Source organism: Seriola lalandi, unplaced genomic scaffold (assembly GCF_002814215.2).
Source record: "Seriola lalandi dorsalis isolate HSWRI2012SDOR001 ecotype SW California unplaced genomic scaffold, Sedor1 jcf7180002054861, whole genome shotgun sequence".
Lineage (NCBI taxonomy): Eukaryota > Metazoa > Chordata > Actinopteri > Carangiformes > Carangidae > Seriola > Seriola lalandi.
The window spans coordinates 3,747,035-3,762,924 of NW_019525414.1; the positions used below are offsets into that span (position 1 = coordinate 3,747,035).

At 41.8% G+C, this 15,890-nt stretch overlaps 1 protein-coding gene across 1 annotated transcript in view; it reads left to right on the top strand.

Moving 5' to 3' along the window:
• Window positions 1–62: 62 nt before the first annotated feature.
• Window positions 63–15,890, top strand: part of noc2l (NOC2-like nucleolar associated transcriptional repressor) — a 23,658-nt gene continuing 7,830 nt past the window's right edge. Inside the window, exons 1-16 of the mRNA XM_023427400.2 lie at window positions 63–169; window positions 576–716; window positions 817–1,006; window positions 1,145–1,388; window positions 2,523–2,613; window positions 2,702–2,780; window positions 3,004–3,114; window positions 3,221–3,334; window positions 3,606–3,794; window positions 6,065–6,204; window positions 7,595–7,706; window positions 9,577–9,690; window positions 11,300–11,401; window positions 11,734–11,877; window positions 14,834–14,947; window positions 15,082–15,217. Of these exons, the coding sequence (XP_023283168.1) occupies window positions 150–169; window positions 576–716; window positions 817–1,006; window positions 1,145–1,388; window positions 2,523–2,613; window positions 2,702–2,780; window positions 3,004–3,114; window positions 3,221–3,334; window positions 3,606–3,794; window positions 6,065–6,204; window positions 7,595–7,706; window positions 9,577–9,690; window positions 11,300–11,401; window positions 11,734–11,877; window positions 14,834–14,947; window positions 15,082–15,217 (2,041 nt within the window). The 5' untranslated portion in view covers window positions 63–149. The remainder of the gene's footprint in view (window positions 170–575; window positions 717–816; window positions 1,007–1,144; window positions 1,389–2,522; window positions 2,614–2,701; window positions 2,781–3,003; window positions 3,115–3,220; window positions 3,335–3,605; window positions 3,795–6,064; window positions 6,205–7,594; window positions 7,707–9,576; window positions 9,691–11,299; window positions 11,402–11,733; window positions 11,878–14,833; window positions 14,948–15,081; window positions 15,218–15,890) is intronic.

Genomic DNA, 15,890 nt, shown 5'->3' on the forward strand with positions numbered 1-15,890 from the left:
AGCGTTGGACCAAAACAACCATGATTATTTTATCACGTTTATAAACGCAAATAGCTTACGGGGCTCACTACCTGTGAACCATAAAACCAATTCCCCCGTTTTGCACCGAGGCATTGTGGGTATTGAAGTTGTCACGTTTTGGATCCAGCATGGCAGGGAAACAGAAAAGGTACGTGGATATTTCCTTTAAAATGTGCCGTTTATTGCGATTTTTTAAGGGCAAATTTGTTTTGATTTTATAAGTGTAAGTGTTGTCAATGCAGGGGGAGAATTACTGGTGTTTTCTAGACTCTGTTTAGTTAGATAACATAGTGTGCGACAGTCTTAGCTACCCATGCTGCTCTCGCTAGCGTAGTGATAGGGCTTCTTGTTAGCAGTTAGCTTACATCAGTCTTCGGTCTCTTGGTTGAAAATGTACTGTACATGAATATGAAACTTGGCTAGCTAAATGACGACTAAACTTTAAAACGTTACAATTGACAGTAGAAACTACGTAGACCGTGCATCATATGTAAGTTACCTCTCCACATGTTGGCCCACTTATTTCAGTGACTGAACATTTGTCTGTCGTGTAGGAAACTGGAAGAGCTCAGTGTGGATGAGTTCCTGCTGTCAGGTTTCGACTCTGACGGTGAATCTGAAGAAGAGACTCCCAAACAGAATGGAGTCAAGAAAAAGAACAAGAAGAAAGATTTGAACTCTGCAGCTCCCAACACGTAAGTCCCTTTTATAATGTATCACAATTGTGATGGTACTAACATCATCATGTCCCCTCAAACATCTCTTTTGTGTTTTTGTGGTTATTATTCTCTATAGTGACGATACGAAGAAAGGAAAGGCATCTGAACACAAGGAGCAGCTGTCCAGGTTAAAGAATAAAGATCCAGAGTTTTACAAGTTTCTGCAAGAGAACGACCATAAGCTCCTAAACTTTGAGGACACAGACAGCTCTGAGAATGAGGATGAGGATGAGAAAAAGTACCACAGATTGCCATCCACACTGGAGGTAGGCCTGCTGCTTGTGTGTGTGTGTGTGTGTGTGTGTGTGTGTGTGTGTGTGTGTGTGTGTGTGTGTGTGCGTGCGTGCGTGTTAAAGTTGATTATGGAAAGCAGACATCTTCATACTGGCATGTTTTACATGTAGGAGGCTAGCTCTGGTGAGGACGGTGAAGATGATGAGGATGGACAGAAAGGTTCAAAAATATCCAAGAAATCCGTGGAAACCATCAAAGTCACAGACAAAATGGTTGAAGACTGGAGAGCTGCTATGAAGCAGGAGCCCACACCTCGTCTCTTCAGAGAAGTCACCCAGGCCTTTAAGGCAGCTGTAGCTACAACAAAGGGTGAAGGAGGGGGACAGTGTCGCTACAAAGTGGCTGACAGCTCAGGTAGGACTCCATGTTTACCTGTAAGTGCTGATATGTGTAGTCAAGCTGTACCATTGTCATGGAAATATGATATTGTTATAATTATTGCTGAGTATTGCAGTTGAAAATCTAAATTGAATACTTGAACACAACTTGACAGTGTTTCGCAGTGTATTCCTTCAATACTGTCAGCATCGCATCAAACAACATGCGGACAAAGTTGCTGTAAATGTTAACCATAATGGCTTTCATTTATGGTGTGGCTGCACAATATTGACATTTATACACATATCCAATAACCAGAATGACTGATATTACACATACAGTATTGTAGTCATTAGGGCTGCACAATTAATCGATATATAATCAAAATAGCTATAAGGCCAACTGCAATATCCAAATCACAGGAGCTTTTTTTTTTTGGTCACATCGTTGTGCATTGTTAATACCACAAGTGTTGTGGTGCTACAGAGTCACCCCGGCCTACAAATTATATTCTCCAGACGTTTGTTTGGTACAAAAATTAAATCATCATTTTTAAAATTTTATTCTAGTGAAAATAAAATGCATATCTACCATTCCAACTGTAAACACAATCGCAATATGTGCCAAAATAATCATAATATGATTTTATTTTTTATTTTTTAAATTTTTTTTGCATATCGTGCAGCCCTAATAGTCATATTGCTAAACCCTTATTTGGGTATGGTGAGATATTTCAAGTTGGGCTGGGTGCAGGATTTTTTCACCACAGATACGACGACTTGTCACACAGGTGTGTCTCGTAACATTGATTGAACTGTGGTTCTGTTTCACTCAAGTGCTCCATTAAGCCGTGACAACATTAATTTTATTATTGACACGTTGTGCTTTTCCTACTGTGACATGTCAACATGTCTTCTGTAAGAACGGCTTATTGTTAGAAAGTTTTAGATACTAAAGCAGCTACAACACCTGACATTTTATTTTGTGTCTATTTGGAGTTCTTTTCTTCTACCTTATGATACCTTACTGGATTGATGGATTGTTTGATTTCTCACATTATCTTATAGCAAGCATTATAATATTGTATGCAATATTTTTGTATGATAGAACACAACAAGCTTCGCTCCTTGTAAATATGAATTAATAATCCTTTTTCTGTCTGGTCTGCAGTGTTCAACGCTTTGGTCCTGTTCTGCATCAGAGATGTTTACGTGGCCCTGCAGAGGATGCTCAACCTAAAGCCAGATAAAGACCAGAAAAAGTACGAAGTGGATGTTGTATCTCTGATCTGTTGACAGTAAATGTAGCGGTGGAAAGTTTGATCACTTCTCATTCTGTTTTGCTCTCAGGCTAGTGCTCCCGTCGTCTAGTCCAAAGTGGCAGAAGAATCAGATCGACATCAAGATGTATCTCAGTGGAGTAGTTCAGGTTTGTTTTGCTGTTCACTTCAGGTCTTTCCTCTGCGTCAGAGATGTTACATAGATGTGTTTTATTGGTTTTGAAAACAGAACAATTCATTTACAACAAAGAGTTGTACTGTATTTCTGCAGTGACATTTTTTCCTCTTCTTCATTTGCGTCCTGAAAACATCACTGTGTTGTTCCCTTGTTTTTTCTCCTAACACTTGTGTCGTCTCCCTCTTCACCTGTAGCTGTTATCGTGTCTAACAGAGTCTACAGTCATCAGCGCTGTCCTGCGGCACGCCAACCAGCTCATACCTTATTACCTTTGTCTACCCAAACAGTGTCGGCACCTGGTTAAGGTAGGACACAAGTCACCATAGGAAGGCATGGAATGTGACGCTTTGGGATATACAATAGTCTTTTAATGTGGCTTTATTTTTCTTTCCCTTACATCTTTGTATATAGCAACTGCTGAAACAGTGGAGCACAGGGGAAGAAACGAGTCGCGTTCTCGCCTTCCTGGCCCTCAACAAAATCTGCCGACACAAGCAGGAAACATATCTTAACCCTATTCTCAAGGTGAGCTAAATGCAGAGTAACGCAGCAAGAGGCGGACATAGAAACCTGGATGTAAAATAGACTAGAACAGGGACCTTGCAGATAGTACTTGCCTTAAAAAATGACTGACACAAAAACAGAGTGTTAAACTTCTGTCTTTTAGAATTCCTCTTTATTTGGTGTTCATTACAAACACTTAAAACCACATCAAGCCTTTATAACCAGTGCCAAATTGTGTTCACTTCTGTATTTTGAGCTCTTCTGCTCATGGTGTTTTTCTTTCTCTTCGCAGCAAATGTACATTTCCTACGTACAAAACTGTAAGTTCACATCTCCCAATGCGCTGCCCATGATCAACTTCATGCAGCGAACTCTAACGGAGATGTACTCCCTGGACACACAGGCCACTTATCAGCACGCCTTCATCTACATCCGACAGCTGGCCATCCACCTCAGAAACGCCATGACCATGAAGAAAAAGGTTGGTTTATAGATTTGAAATGCTCTCCTGGATGGAACCTGTACAAGTATAGGAAGACTGTTTTGCCATTTTATGATGAATGATATGATAGTGATTATTATTCTTTTATTGACACTGATTTAAACACATTACATTCAAATCTAATGTATTCACTTAGTTGCTACAGATAAAAAGAGCAAAAAGCTACTCTAACATACTAGATGTTAATGTTGACACACACCAGCATGATGATGTTTTTTTTTTTTTTAGCAATGTCTTTATTGAGATTTCATTTTATTTTACAGCCATTAGCATTATGCAACATATTACAGAATATGCAACCGCCCCCACCCCCAAAAAACAAAACACATACTTGTTCTCTCTCATATATATATAATATACAGTACTGTGCAAAAGTTTTAGGTAGGTGTGGAAAAAAATGCTGTAAACTAAGAATGCTTTCAAAAATATGAATAATAATTGTTTATTTTTATCAATTTACAAAACGCAAAGTGAGCGAACAAAAGTCAAATCAATATTTGGTGTTACTACCCTTTGCCTTCAAACCAGCATCAATTCTTATAGGTACACTTGCACAAAGTCAAGGATTTTGTAGGATTATAGTCAGGTGTATGATCAACCAATTATACCAAACAGGTGCTAATGATCATCAGTTTCACATGCAGGTTGAAACACAGTCATTAACTGAAACAGAAACAGCTGTGTAGGAGTAACTGGGCGAGGAACAGCCAAACACTGCTACCAAGGTGAGGTTGTGGAAGACAGTTTCATGGCACAGGTCATACACCATGGCAAGACTGAGCACAGCAACAAGACACAAGGTAGTTAGACTGTATCAGCAAGGTCTCTCATTTCAAAGCAGACTGGGGTTTCAAGATGTGCTGTTCAAGTTCTTTTGAAGAAGCACAAAGAAACGGGCAGCGTTGAAGATCGTAGACACAGTGGTCAGCCAAGGAAACTTAGTGCAGCAGATGAAACACATCAAACTTATTTCCCTTCGAAATCGGAAGATGTCCAGCAGCGCCATCAGCTCAGAACTGGCAGAAACCAGTGGGACCCAGGTACACCCATCTACTGTCCGGAGAAGTCTGGCCAGACGTGGTCTTCATGGAAGAGTTGCAGCCAAAAAGCCATACCTCGATATGGAAACAAGGCCAAGCGACTCAACTATGCATGAAAACATAGGAACTGGGGTGCAGAAAAATGGCAGCAGGTGCTCTGGACTGAGGAGTCAAAATTTGAAATATTTGGCTGTAGCAGAAGGCAGTTTGTTTGCCGAAGGGCTGCAGAGCGGTACAATAATGAGTGTCTGCAGGCAACAATGAAGCATAGTTGAGGTTCCTTGCAAGTTTGGGGCAGCATTTCTGCAAATTCAGTTGGAGATTTGGTCAGGATTAATGGTGTCCTCAATGCTGAGAAATACAGGCAGATACTTATCCATCATGCAGTACCATCAGGGAGGCGTATGATTGGCCCCAAATTTATTCTGCAGCAGGACAACGACCCAAACATAAAACTTTTGCACAGTACTGTATATTTACTATTTTGCTATATAAAATCATTAAATGGTTTCCAAATTTCCTGCTAAGCATCCAGTTTGTTTTTCAAGGTATATGTTATTCTTTCCATGGGCACACACTGCGCCATGTTCTTCCAGTTGAGAGCTATCATGTGTTTTGCCTGCAGTTTACCAAAATCCACCGAAGTCAGATTAGTAGGATACAAGTCAAACACTACCATCTTGGAGTCTAGTGGAATTTTCAGACAAAATGATCTTGATTGTATTACTCACCTCCTCCCTCCAGAATTTCTTTATTTTGTCACACTCCCAAATACAATGTATGAATGTTCCTTGAACCTCATTACATTTAAAGCATATGTCAGGTATATTACTATTATGTTTATTCAGTTTGGCAGGGATTATGTAAATCTGCATCAACCAATTATATTGAGGTAACTTTAAGTCAGTGTTGGCTGTTTGAATCTGAGCCTCCTTACAGGCTACAGTCCAGTTATTCCTTGAAATGCCCTCTTTCAAATCTGCCCTCCATGCATTAAGTGTTGATGTTGACCATTCATTTGAACCAGATGCGAGCCAGTTAGCATGATGATGTTGACTTTTTTGCTTGTCTGTTGTCCTCAAAGCACAGTACAATGCAAAAAATCAACACGAAGTTGAATGAACATTCAGAGTTGAGTTCTTCCGGTATATTTGGGCTCATTTTAAACCCTTGTAATAAGAGAAGACTCTGCTTGTGTGTGTTCTGTAGGAAACATATCAGTCGGTGTATAACTGGCAGTATATCCACTGTCTGTACCTGTGGTGTCGCGTCCTCAGCACCTTGCACCCCAGTGATGTTCTACAACCTCTCATTTATCCACTCTGCCAGGTCATAATCGGCACCATCAAGTGAGTATATAACATTTACATGTTTTCATTATTGATGAAGCTAATGACCCTTTTTTCTCACTAATCAATTAATAGTTTCTCTTATAAAATGTCAGAAAATTGTGTAAAATGTTCAAACTGCCTCAGTTCTAAACCCAAACATATTTGGTTTAATGTAAAGCAACAAATCATCACATTTGAAAAACTGGAGCAATCCAGTTTTTCAAAAAATATTTTTGCATTTTTGCTTAAATAATTACTTAAGCAATTTTGTCAGTCACGTAACTGATTAACCAGCCTGTTGTCTCAGCTCTTAAGAAATTATCAGCACTTGCCAAATTAAAAAATGAATCATTTTAGTCATAACAGTTTTTTTTTTTCTTCCTTGCAACATTCCCCCAAACAGGACCAAAAGGATCTGCTGTGTTAGTGTCTGATAAACCTTAAACTCATGGATCTGTTAGCCAGATCAGCTGATCAGCTCATCACCCCACCAGTACAGGCACCCAATCAACACTTTTTTAAATGCAGGGCCTTTGGGTCTGAACCCCCACTTAGTATCAGCTGTAACTTTTACACATCAACATAATCTCACTGCAGCAAATGAACTGAGCAGAAGTGAGAACAAAGAGTCTCCTGCTGTGACAATACTGGTTGAGTGACAGAATGACTGCTGGCTGAAAGTGATAAATAAGCCAAGATTATGCACAGAAGACTGCAGTGGTGCTGAAAATTGTAGGGTGAGAGTGAATAATGAAATTGGACGGATATATCAGTACTGAGGAATAGTACATCATAAGTTCTATATTTGTTAGAAATGATTTTAAGTTTATTGTCTAACTGTGAAATATCCAGACTCTGGTATCTTTGTCATTGTGCTGTGGTAACTACATTGTCTGAGTTTGTATGCACCAGTGTTTCCCATTAATTACGTAGATTTATTTATTTATTTATATATATATATATATATATGTATATACTATATCAAATTGATAACTGGCGCTCTCTGTATTGTACTGTATAATCACTGACTGACCTGAGAGTCAGAGTGAGGGTTGTCATTTGTTTGATGCAATGTGAAGCAGTGGACAAGAGCTACATATTGTTCAGTTATTTATTTGTCACCTGATGTACAGTACAAACAGAAACACTGATGCGCACACTTTGTTTTTAAACTGTAATATTGGACAATTCTTCACATAGCTGAATTTTTGGAGTGGTGGTGTCATCACTCAAAAGCCTAATGAGTCATTTGTTGATTATTTCTTACCTTCAGTAATCGCAGTGGCAAAGAAACTTGAAGCTGTCGTCTGGCATTGATTTTTACATGCATTATAACATAATATCAGGTCCTGTACATTTCACCAACAGCAGGTGGAGACATTGACCACTGTTTCCTCTGTCTGAACAGATTGGTGCCCACATCAAGATATTACCCCCTGAGGATGCACTGTTGCAGAGCCCTCACCCTGCTGTCGAGCAGCACCAACACATTTGTACCTGTGCTGCCTTTCCTCTTGGAGGTAAGGCTTCACGTAGTCTCCAGGAACCACCATGTCTGTCCGACAGGATCACAGCAGCTTGAGACGAGCTGAGGGGATGGTCAGGTTTCCAGCAGTCTGCTGTGTAGTTTTTCATACACCAGTACACTATACATGCCTGAAGAGCTCAAATACTTTGAAATTATGCAGAGTAAGCAGCAGTCAGTTGTTGTCTTTGTCACAAATGGAAACAATGTAAAGGTAGATGTGATGAAATGTTCCGTCGGTGGTTTGCTGTGGAAAAACATCAGTGGCGTATGAGATGCATTTTGGTCTCAACGGCCACAACTGAAGGAGCTCAGGAGGAAACACATCGAAGGGTAGAACTCTCTTTCTCTCTCAGTGAGTGTGTGTGTGAGAGAGAGAGACACACCTTTGTTATCAGACTGATCGCAGGTCACCAACTGACAACATTTCTCTGGGTCAGGTGTTAAGCACGTGACCATGTGGTGTTTGTGTGCGAATGCGTGTCAGTGCGAATGCGTGGTGTGCTGGGCGATGTTGTGGTTTGCCGGAGGATAACAGTGTGCTAGCGACAGCGACTAGCTTGGCCCGCTGGGAGTGGTCAGTGTGTGTGCGCGTGAAGCAGTTTGACCAACCCGATAAAGACACAGTTGTGGTTTACACGCTGGTCCTAACACGCTGTGCAGACCACATCCTCTCTGCCTATGGCCCACTCCCCACCTCTTTTTCGCTGCTCACACACTCGGAGCCCCCAACCCCCAACAGCAAGCCGTATTTATTTGTGACGCACGATATTTCCTGTGTTTTTTCTCCTTTACTGTTCCTCTTGTTAAAGGCAGGCTGAGGTACGTTGCTACTGTTTTAATTAGAGCAGCAGAAGCAGCCCCTTCCTCCTGTGTGTGTCTGCCTGTGTGTGTTCTCGCATCTCCGAGGGGGGTGTATGATTTGGAGCTTCCTGCTTCAGTGTGTGTGTGTGTGTGTGTGTGTGTGTGTGTGTGTGTGTGTGTGTGTGTGAGCGCGTGCATGTGCATGCATCAGGGTTGGCCCATGCCTTCCCACTTCCCCCTGGCTCCCCCGCAGACCGCCACCACATCCTATGTTTGTACAGACAGCACTGGCCAGGAGCGTTGCTCTGCTTCGCACACTGAGCACATTAACGACCACACAAGCACACACATACACGCACACACTAACACACAGAAATACACTGAGATACGTGGTGTCAGAAATAGCTTGATATACAAATACAAGACAGAAATTCACTTGTGCACTGTGGGCAGATGTGAAAGCTAAAGCTTGTAGACAAAAAGCCCACACGCTGGCTAGAATGTACTTTCAGAGACTAAGATAGAAATGTGTAATTTCTCTAACACCGCTGCATGTAGAACGAACAGCGCAGAATGATTATTGTCTAATGCCATTATAGCTGAATACATATATACTTAAGTTGTGCTTGAACTTATGAAAGTGTGGTGTCTCCTGGAAATGAGAAGGAAGAGATTTATTAGATGTATGAAAAGGCAAACCCTACATGTACGGGAGTTATGAAAAAATACTTTGTTTCATAGCTTATTAGTTACCAACAGGTTTTGACCTTTGTCAGCCATCAGCCTCACCTTTCCAGTACATTCCTTCAGTATCAGGTTTGTCTTGGACAATGAGGAGTGTGAAAACATACAAACCAAAAGAATACACAATCACTAATAATGAAGAACAATAAAAATAAAATAAAAAAGTAAATAAAGGTTATCAGGTAAAATCTTGCCCATGTTTTGTATTTGATTTAGGTTATTCCGTTCTCTGAATATGATATGCATTGTACCAATAAATCCTATCATTTTAGTTGGGTCCAAATTAATTCTGGCTGGTTTCTGCTTTTCCTTTCTAGATCTTCCATCAAGTGGACTTCAACAAGAAACCAGGCCGAATGAGCAAGAAACCCATCAACTTTGCAGTCATCCTGAAGCTTAGCAAAGTCAACCTGATGGAGAAAGCCTACAAGGTATGTGTTACTGTTGTGGATCCACCACTAGATAGTGTAGGAGAGATTTTTCTTTCTAATAGGGAAAGAGTATCCGCTGTGTGCTGCTGCTTGTATCTGTGCTTCGGGTCTTTGTTGCACCAAGAAGGAGCAGCAGCTGATCAGATGAGTGTTTCAGGTCTTAGTTAATGTTATTTCCATGTTGCTCCCCGACACTGTGTGTGTTAGCCTTCATGTGAGCATGAGGGGATTGAGGGCAGCGCTGAAAGCCCCTTGTCAGGGCTCTAAAACTGGCCCGGAGTCCCCACGCTCAGCACTGGAGCCAAGAGGATTGCAGCACGGCCTTCTGGGATTATCCTCCTCACTCCGCTCACTAGGGCTGTTTTCACTCCTGTCACCTGGGCAGCTGCCACGAACCCCTGCCTCGTAGACTCACAACAGACATAACTCAACAAACACTGATCTGATTGATGGGAAACGCTTATTGAAAGGTTTTCATTTTCACAAAGAGAGGCAACTAAGCTTCTTGTACTGCAGATGATGTGTTCACATGAGTTGCATTTTGAAATTACATGTAAATCAATCTATGTCATACATTGTTTAACTGTTTAAAGAGCCATAGTACATACTATAGATAATACAACCTGATGCAAGTATGATTCAACTTTTAAGGGCCATCCTTAACTGACAGGCACCATTTTAAAAGGTAACTACTTGTAGCAGGAAGCTCTCAGGTTTTTCCATATGAATGTAGAGTTTGTTGACAGTTAATACAACATGGATGACTAAAGGCTAAGCAATAGTCACAATTCAAAGTGCCATTACCGTGTTAGTATCACTTGTGGCCACTAATAAGCAAAGGTTTTACAGGCTGGCTTTAAGCTGCTGAAGGTAAATATTTGAATCTGTGCTGCTTCTCTTTGTGTAGCATGTTGACTTGTAGTGTTTACAAGTAGTGTACGTGTAGTTTCCTATTGAATGGCTCGCCGCGTAAACTGAATCCTCTCTGTTTATAAGCCAGAGGTGACAGACTGCTAGGCTAAGGTTAGACTGACAATCAGACTGAATTGGCATTTCATTTCTCCTCAGTCATTCAGTCTGACACCATGCTAGCTGATTTCCATTTGGAAGAGAGAGTTATTTTATTTTGCTCTGTGCAGTCAGCAGCGAGTTGCGTATCCAACGCCTTTTGATGTGGACGCTGCATTTGCAAGAAGCGCTTAACTATTTTGGTTGATTTTAAGAGGTGTTAATTCAGTTCATGGACGTAAAGAGACTTGTACAGCTGTGTCAATCGTCACCATTTTTCTGATGCAATTTTTCATGACTGTAGTTATGTAGGAAAATGACATCCCATTGTTAATTCTGCCTAAAAAACTCTGGATTGCTTCTCTATCTGCTGGAAACAGTCATCGGTGAGCGTCACTCCACAGATCTATTTGAATTGCTGCACAAGTCAGAGATGCGGGCAGAGATTCAGACGTCCACCGACAGGCTCAGCCAAGCTGTCATCACAGTACCTTTTGTAACAAGTCATGTTTCACTGAATGTAGTTGCACACCAAAGACGACAATGATGACGTGACGTTTTACACGTGTTTGAAGTGTGAATATTGTTTGTGAATCTTCAGGAGGGACTGATCGACCAGCTGTATGACCTGATACTGGAATACTTCCATACTCAGGCCTTCACCATTGGCTTCCCAGAGCTCGCCCTCCCCACCATCATTCAGGTAACACAACCTTTGAACTGATGCTGGAATGGACTTGAGTGACCTGGGTCTGTGAAATGAAGCAACTTTATCTCCTCATATCCACAAAATCTTACAGGACACACTCAGGTGTTACAAACTCATAAAGAAGTAGTGACATTCCCAGAGTTTAAATTCTTCTCTGAATAGATGATTCAGGATCTGGTTCACGTCTTGCCAGGCAGAATCTGCTCCCCTCAGGGGAAACAACCACAAACCCTCCTCTGCTGTCCCTGAATACACCGTATGGGCGGACTGGATGATCCTTTACACTGGTTCCTTCTTTCTCATACTCCCCCTCCATATCCCTGCAGCTGAAAGCGTTCCTGAAGGAATGCAAAGTGGCCAATTACTGCAAGCCGGTGCGCCAGCTGCTGGAGAAGGTACAGGAGAACAGCAGCCACATCACAGGACGGAGACAGAAGGCCGCCTTCGGAGTGGCCGATGCCACCGCTGTGGTGAGAGAGTGTGTGTGTGCGTGTTTGACAGAGAGTGAGAGGTGGAGGGAGGGAGGGAGGGGTTGTCTGTGTTGTCCTGAATTTACAGGCTGCCTTTCCAGAGTTCTTATTTGACCTCTTCCTCGTCAGTTTGGCTCTTCTGTTTCCTAATATTAGTTTTTGTAAACTTTCAAATGGCTTTTGACCAATTGAATTGTAAGTTGTATTCAGGTCCATCAAAACACACACAGGTGATTTAAAACAAGATGTAATAATAGTAGTAATGGTGTTAAAATGTAGAAGTTGTTGGAGTTATAAATAGATAGCTGACGTCACATAACATCACCTGTTCTTTAAACAGAAAAGTAACACAAAAACCACAGCACAATCATTTATGGCTCGATCGTTGCAGAGTCAAATGTTTTTTTAGTTGACTCCTGAAACTTGAATGTATTCAACTGTTTTGTGATTATGGAAGTCAGTTTTGTATCGTTGGCTAGAGATTTGATATCTGGTTTGCTATAATTACAGTTTTTCCAATAACAGGTACCAGTATCAGAAATGCCTCTGAGACTGTCTAAAATATGGTATCCGGTATCGGCGAGTACACAAGTCTGTGCACTGATCGGATACCATGTAATCTTTTGATAAACTTTATAGTGTCACACTTGGATAAACTGGCAGTTTTCTTGGAAATCGGTTCTTCTTCGCTGCTCCAAAATAGTAGCTTACACAGGAAGTTGTGCTGTGCGGCCACCGTCAACTACTGTTTTAGAGCAACGAAGAAGAATCGACTTCCTGTAAATAGTAACGTTAGCCGTAAGCAAAATGTCAGCATTACGGCTATATATGGAGTGTCCCACCAGTAAAAAACTTGAATAATTAGTGATTAAATTAAAAATTAATTACAACTCTGAAAAGTACTAGTTACCATGAACTATACTTTAGGATTTTGCATTTAGTTTCTTGTATGATTATCGGTTTTATTGCTTTTCCTACTCAGTTTAGTCCTACAGGTCAAAAAAGTTTAAATGTTTTTACTATTTAATTGAATACAGAACCCTGGTTTGAACCATTTCATTTGAAATAAATTCAGTTACTTTGAGTAAAAGAGTCACTTAAAATTTAATCTAAAAAGTATTGATTTACTCAGGTGCAGGTGAGACCTCAAATTGACAGTAAATGTAACATAAATATATTCAGTGCCAACGGAAGCACAAGACTATCAACAAAATTGAAATAGGAAATTAATTAGTCTGGGATGTCTATCCATTAATCCCTCTTACTAATACATAAATCAGACCTAATGAGGAGTCGGTGGTTGTCACTTTGCCAGCTCTTGGTGAGATGGTGCCAGCTGCTGTGGTGGGTTTGTTGGGTGTTCACAGTAAATGACGATGCTCAACAATTAGACAACTCTATCCACTTGACTTGGAAATTGCTAATAGTTGGTTCAAGTTTGAGTCAATGTTTTCTGTTAAATGTAACAGTTGTTTCCACAGCAACAGCAGGATTCTTTAAGTTTTAATCATCTAGATTACTCATGTCTGTTTCAGCTGTAACGTGTAGGTGGTGTCTTATGTGAATGTTCTCAAGAAGCATCTAAAGAGAGTAGAGTTCCAGTTGCAGGACAATGATAATGAAAAACTTTGCTTTGGTTGACTATAAACTTTTCTTGTGGGCTCTGGTCCAGTTAAAGTAGAGGCTGCAGGCCATGACAGTCCTGACCGACATGCAGCAACTGATAATGGAGGACACTTCCCTGTGTAAACTCTCAGCCTGGTTGAGAATGGCTGTGTGGTTATTGCAAGCTCTTATGGGCTTTTGAACCAGAGGCGCCTCTGCCTTAATGAGTAGCCATTAGTGTGTGTCTGTGTGTCTGTGCTCTCATGTTATGCTACCTGTCCACACACATATTTTCATGTGGCTTTGCTGCCACTGAGAGTCTTGACGTGTTCTGCTGATTAATATTAAAGAGCGTTTAAGGATGAAATTAAAGAGCATGGTCTTTGTGTAATTTAGCTGATGAGAAAATGTGTGTGTACACATGCGGAACTGTGTGAGTGTGTGTGTGTGTGTGTGTGTTAACAAAATACAACAGACAGACAGCACGGCACTGCGGCAGCGCCAGCCCCTGTCGCCACGGCTCTCTGCTCAGCGGAGGCTGTCGCCATGGCATCCACTCCCTGGCATCGTGGCAGCAGTAGAGGTGTCACCGCAGGCGAAGGAGAGGGGACAGCCCTGCTGCTGTTGTGGAAAAGGCCACGGCCCCCCTCTGGCCACCAGCCCCCCACTGACATGTCACCCAAACTGAGAGCTCACCTAATTAATGATGCCCTGCCTCCATCCAGGTCGCACTGGGGTCTCTTGTCGTTCTCTCCTGTGGAAATATTTTGTTTTGTTTGTCTCAGTCTTGGCTGAGTTCAGAAGTAGCTTTTCCATTTTCATTTTCTTATTCAGTCTTTTTTGGGGGCGTACATGTCACCCATCTTAACAGCGACGCAGCAAACTGCTAAATGTGTTAAGCTAACGGGAGCAGGAGGCCGTGGTCTGTTCACTCTATTGGATTTGTTGGTCAGATAATGTGATTGGGCCTAATCAATATCATCCACAAATACCTTCAGGGGAAGGCTGGAGAAGATCCGCTGGTCTCCGCTTTCAAGCATCTTCAATCTGTCTGTTTTCTATCTATCTTCTGACTCTCATCACTGTCTTGTCTGTCCATCTCTTTCTCCTGGTCAATGGATGTGAAGTTGTGGTAGAAAGCCACTTATAGTAAGATAATCTAGAGCCTGAATGAACCTGCTAAAAGGCCTCTCTCAACAGATATTTAAAAAACAAACTACGGCCTTGGACATTTATGTTCATCCACAAGCTTAGGCATCGATCTGGTTCTACCTTTTTAATACCATATACCACCCACACCTTTTTATATACATTCTTCGGCAAAGATTTTGATCACCATGTTCTCTGTCAGGCGGCCTGGGAGAAGCGGGTCCAGGAGGAGGGGACTCCTCTCAGTAGGTACTACAGTCAGTGGAAGAAACTGAGGGAGAAGGAGATCCAGCTGGAGATCTCTGGCAAAGAAAGGGTAAATATCCAACAAGACTTGCTCCTTCACTTAAATCACAAAAAACTCATGCTCTGTTGGGAAAAATTATTTTAAGATCATCAGTGTCATCAGGACAGGCTTGTGTTTTGACCCTGTTGACTGTTTTATTAAAGATGGAGGATCTGGACCTCCCTGAGATCAAACGGAAGAAGATTCAAGAGAAGAAAGTGGAGGACAAGAAGGAGTTCAAGGATCTGTTTGAGTCTGACAGTGAATCAGATGAGGATGATGGAGGGTTCAAAATCAAAGGTGAGTCACTTCTCATGTGTACTTTTCTCTCACACACAATACTGCTCTGCAAACGAGGCGGTTGTTTTTTTACTTGTGGAACACAAGGTTACAATGTGCTGCCAGTCTTGGCCTCTAGGGGGCTGTGTTTCGTTACAGCCTGGCCTTCTACTGAAAGCAAAGTTAAGAGGTGATGACAGTTTCTGAGTCTGATTTCTCTACTGTTGTCCCTGTTTCTGGGACAGTCCCCATCTTAAAGATTTGGCTACATGAAACAGATGACTTAGGCTCTGAGTTATTAAAACATCCACGGTGGCCATTTTTGAGGAATGGAAAATTAAATCCCAAATCAAACTCAAGAGAAAATCTCTTTGCTAATCAGATAGTTTGTTCTTTCTGGGGTAAGAGGAGCCGTCGGCTCGTTCATCCTTTAAACCCTGTGTGTCTTGTCCTCTCGGGGTCGTCCACAGGTCACAGGCAGCTGCACCCTCGCCTTTACAGCTTTACACTCGGACACACTCCAAGCTAAAAAAGCCCTTCGCAAGGTCACAGAGGAAAAGAGTAGGCGGCGGGGGGATTTTTTTTTTTGTTTGATGCATCTGGACTTCATTGTAGGGAGAGTCCCCACAAACGGATGGGCAGCTGCCGGCAAGCGGCAGGCCTCCGCCTCTCACTCTCTGCCCCCCCACCCCCC